Source organism: Rhodamnia argentea, chromosome 10 (assembly GCF_020921035.1).
Source record: "Rhodamnia argentea isolate NSW1041297 chromosome 10, ASM2092103v1, whole genome shotgun sequence".
NCBI lineage: Eukaryota > Viridiplantae > Streptophyta > Magnoliopsida > Myrtales > Myrtaceae > Rhodamnia > Rhodamnia argentea.
In genome coordinates this window covers 15,587,949-15,591,970 of record NC_063159.1, presented here as the reverse complement: position 1 = coordinate 15,591,970, position 4,022 = coordinate 15,587,949, and the positions used below count along the sequence as shown (strand labels likewise).

Here is a 4,022-nt window from a genome sequence, read left to right as displayed (position 1 = left end):
CGGAGAGTCCTAAGACAATAGAACACCGATATGGTTATAAATCACTAACTTTGAGTTGAACCGATGCACAAATCTCCAAAGACTGCTTCAATTCGAGAGTGCATTGCTCTAGGAATTGGTCCCCAACGTCCTTTCCGCTTGAATACCCACGACGACATCGTACAATTTTAGCCAGAAAACTAAGTAGAAAAACAAGAAAACAACATGGTACCCATAATTTTCTTTGGAGGAGTACAAAGTGGCTCTCATTTAAATGACTCCCATGTCTTCGAAGTCTGGTAATTGGTCCCAATTGACTCGATTTCAACTTGGTTCGGCCAAATCATCAAAGCCGGAAAACCTTGGAGGGCCAAAAAAAAAAAAGAGAGAGAGAGAGAGAGAGAGAGAGAGAGAGAGAGAGAGAGAGAGATGAGGTAGCTTTTCTGGAGCTGCATGTTCGGCTTTCATCCTCAGAGGAAACATGCTGACGCCGGACCTTCGCTTTATCGTCACTTCATGTTGAATTTGAGAAGGTCTCGACGATGATTATGTCTCTTTCAGTCTTTCTCTCTCTCTCTCCATTGTGAATTTTTGACAATGAACTAGGGTTGGTCGGAGTGGAGTAAGTTGACTTATAGAGAACATATACATGTGGACCGAAAAACAACACCACACACACGCTTTCCTTCCAACCATATAAATATGTGTTCTTGTCCCACACACTTTGGTACATTGAACAAGAGAAACCTAGCCAAGAGTTTGGTGCATGTTGTGGTGCCAAACAACAAGGGTGAAACCGTAATTATTCCATGGAAAACCATGACATTCCTCCCTTTTGCCCTTTATATAGATCTCACTTCTCTTTAGACACTTCGGTGCAAAGTTCAGAGTCGCCCCACGTTATTAATTTTCCTGTCTTCCTTTGCCTTGGTTTTAGCAGCTTCTCAGGAACTATAATATATTTTTCTCTCTTTTCTCTCGAGTGATATTGTTTTTGGTTCTAGCTTCTTGTTTACTTTGGGGGGTGTCCTCCTATGGAAGATCAAAGCCAAGACCCTAATGGTGGCCCGGGCCATGGCCACGAGAGAGGCGGTGGCGGCGAGCCGGTGAGGTCGCGGTGGACCCCGAAGCCTGAGCAGATCCTGATCCTGGAGTCCATCTTCAACAGCGGGATGGTGAACCCGCCCAAGGACGAGACAGTGCGGATAAGGAAGCTACTTGAGAAGTTTGGCGCGGTCGGTGACGCCAACGTCTTCTACTGGTTCCAGAACAGGCGGTCAAGGTCCCGCCGCCGTCAGCGGCAGATGCAGGCCGCCAGCCTTGCCGCCGCCGCTGAGCAGAGGAGCAATAATTATCAGGGCGAGCAAGCTGATGGTGCAATTCATCATCAGGGTTATGATGGGAGCTCGAGTTCCAACATGGGTCTCGCATCTTTTGGGTCATCATGCTCATCTTATTCTAATTACAGTGCTTATGGGTCAGCATCATCATCATCTTCTTCTTCTTCTTCTTCTTCTTCTTCTTCCTGCGGAGTCGTGAGCCAAGAGGCTAGCGACAGTTTCTTTCCAAGCTTAATGGGTCATCATCATGTGGGATTTCCTGAAAGTGACCAGAACTGCACTACGGGTCTAACTTCTTCAATCTTGTGCCATCCTGAGGCTCCAAATATGCATTATCAGCAATCTGGTAAATCAATTGGGATAGTGTCCTTCAATTCTGTCTTTTTTCCTTCTTTCTTGTGCCTGCGAGGTTCTATCCGAATTTTATTTTAGAGCTCAGCTTGGTTTTTCGCTCCAAAACTAAGTTCCCAGAATTTTTTCGCCACCATATGTTTAAGACCTTAGCACTTGGTACTCTTCTTGTCAAGCTTTCCTATACCAGAGAAAAAAGCAGTTTACTAGGTTAAATCAAGAGAGAGATTTGGCTCAGCTCATGAGGTTGCAAACTTTTTGACTATGATAGTTTCTGAAAGCCTAGAAAACACATCCATATCATAGGAACTTGCCATAATCCCTCTCTGGGTTTTTTCAATTTAGTTCACATGCGGAGCCCTAACTTTCCTTCTACAGGATACAGTTTTCCCTCATTTTCTTTTCCTACTGAGAAAGTGACTTCCGAAGAATAGTTTTATATGCTTGAATAGTTCAAAGTCGGCAAATTTCCACCGACTGTTCAGAAGAATTAAAGACAAAAAAATGCTGACAGGGGTTCATCTGAATACCTTATCTAAACAAACAGACTAATCCACACTTAAAGAGTGTGACTACATATATGACTGCTTTGATAAATTTCTTCATAACAAATGGGTCTTATTTGCACTAACCCCCTTCTTGTTTTGTGCTTGGTATATGTATCTTCACAGGAATAATCACAGTGTTCATCAATGGCGTGCCCACAGAAGTCCCAAGAGGGCCACTCGACATGAGATCGGTATTCGGTCAAGATGCGATTCTGGTTCACTCTTCTGGTCTTCCTGTTCCCACAAACGAATATGGCTATGTGATGCAAAGCTTGGAGCATGGTGAAAGTTACTTCCTGGTAATTCAATTGTGTTGGCAGATGTATGTGCATCATGTATGTATTATCTTGTGCAACAAATCTCTGTGCTAAACATCAGTTAGTAGAATTCTGTATATCACCATCTTGTCCTAATTGCTGGACAGTGTAGCTCCCAGTTTATGGTCTCACCAGCATAAAAAGAAACACTAATTAACTCAGTGAAATTGTCTTGAATCAATGAATAAGCATTTAGAGACAATCATAATCATCACCTTCTACTCTTTCTTGTGTGCTTTTTGAATTAGGGCTGAGATTAGGAGAGACTCTAGATTAATTGGGAATTAATCATCATTATCCATTTGATCCCTGGTTCATAACAGGACATTGCCCTCAATTATAGGACATGATATCCGGTTGTGAGTTTAAACATGGAGACAAACTAGCTACTTTTTACTGTAGTGATGATGAAGCAGGCTCTAGCTAGGAATCTTTCTCTTTATTCCCATTAGTTCCTTTTTTTTCATTTTCTTTCATCTCCTTTTTCTCAAGTGAACTGATGAGCAATGTCCAAATGCTGTTGCATACGGTTTCTGACATTCAAATTCCAAAACAAAAGTCATACACTACTGTTTACGTACAATCACTCTAGGAAAATTATTAAGGTTCTTAAATTAAGAATAGTGGAGTGATTCTTCTCTCTCTCTCTCTCTCTCTCTCCCCTCCGAGACACACAAAAAACACCCGGCAACCATGCGACATAAGCAAGAATCTCCTGTCTGTCCTGCTAATTCTCTAAACACAAGTACCCAGTTAATAAAATTCCGTTTGTTACCTCACTTTAGTGACACTGTTTTACATGATATTTTTTTTTTTTTTTTTCAGGTTTCAAGACCGACATAAGGAGGATCTGAACGTGCACCAATGACTGGGAACACCTGCCTAGCTACGCATGTGAGAGATTAATTCAATCAAGCCTAAATCATGATATCAGAGAGTCAACAATCAACAATCTCCATTGACACGAGGAAGGGAAAGGAAGGGTGGAGAGACAGACAGACAGACAGAGGTGTCACATTTGTGCTTTGGGTATCATCAATTTAATGAGCACTTATATGTTCAGATTTCTAAAGAATTGCAAAGTTTTGTCATAAATGTATGTGCAACTGTTTTTTTTCGAAGTGAATGAGGAGTTGTCCTATTAGTCAGAAATGTAAGTTTTTGTGGTGGAAATGGAATGTACTCGCCCTTTTGTTCCCCAAGGTAACCTGGACTTTTAGTTGCGTCAAACCACGGACGATCAATGAAGCTATACGTGAACTATGGCCACATCGTGGTGTTAGATGACTTCTTCTTATTTATCAGTAAAAAGGGCGGGAGGCAACCAGTGTTGGCGGCTCCCTTGGGCCATTACGGGTACTAAATTGTATACATTTCTAAGCTAAGTTCAAGCTATTGCTAGTAGAAAATGTATTTATATGTAAAAAGCTTCTTGAAACCATGTTTATAGGCGATGACGGGACGGAACGGTACTGGTCTCTTACATG

The 4,022-nt window shown here is 41.9% G+C and overlaps 1 protein-coding gene across 1 annotated transcript; it reads left to right on the top strand.

The window, feature by feature from the left end:
- Nucleotides 1–867: 867 nt before the first annotated feature.
- LOC115733380 (WUSCHEL-related homeobox 11) lies at nt 868–3,737 on the top strand. The gene is made up of 3 exons (XM_030664037.2): nt 868–1,665; nt 2,342–2,517; nt 3,361–3,737. Exons 1-3 carry the CDS (start codon nt 1,014–1,016, stop codon nt 3,376–3,378), a joined length of 846 nt encoding a protein of 281 aa, XP_030519897.1. The 5' UTR covers nt 868–1,013; the 3' UTR covers nt 3,379–3,737.
- Nucleotides 3,738–4,022: the final 285 nt, after the last annotated feature.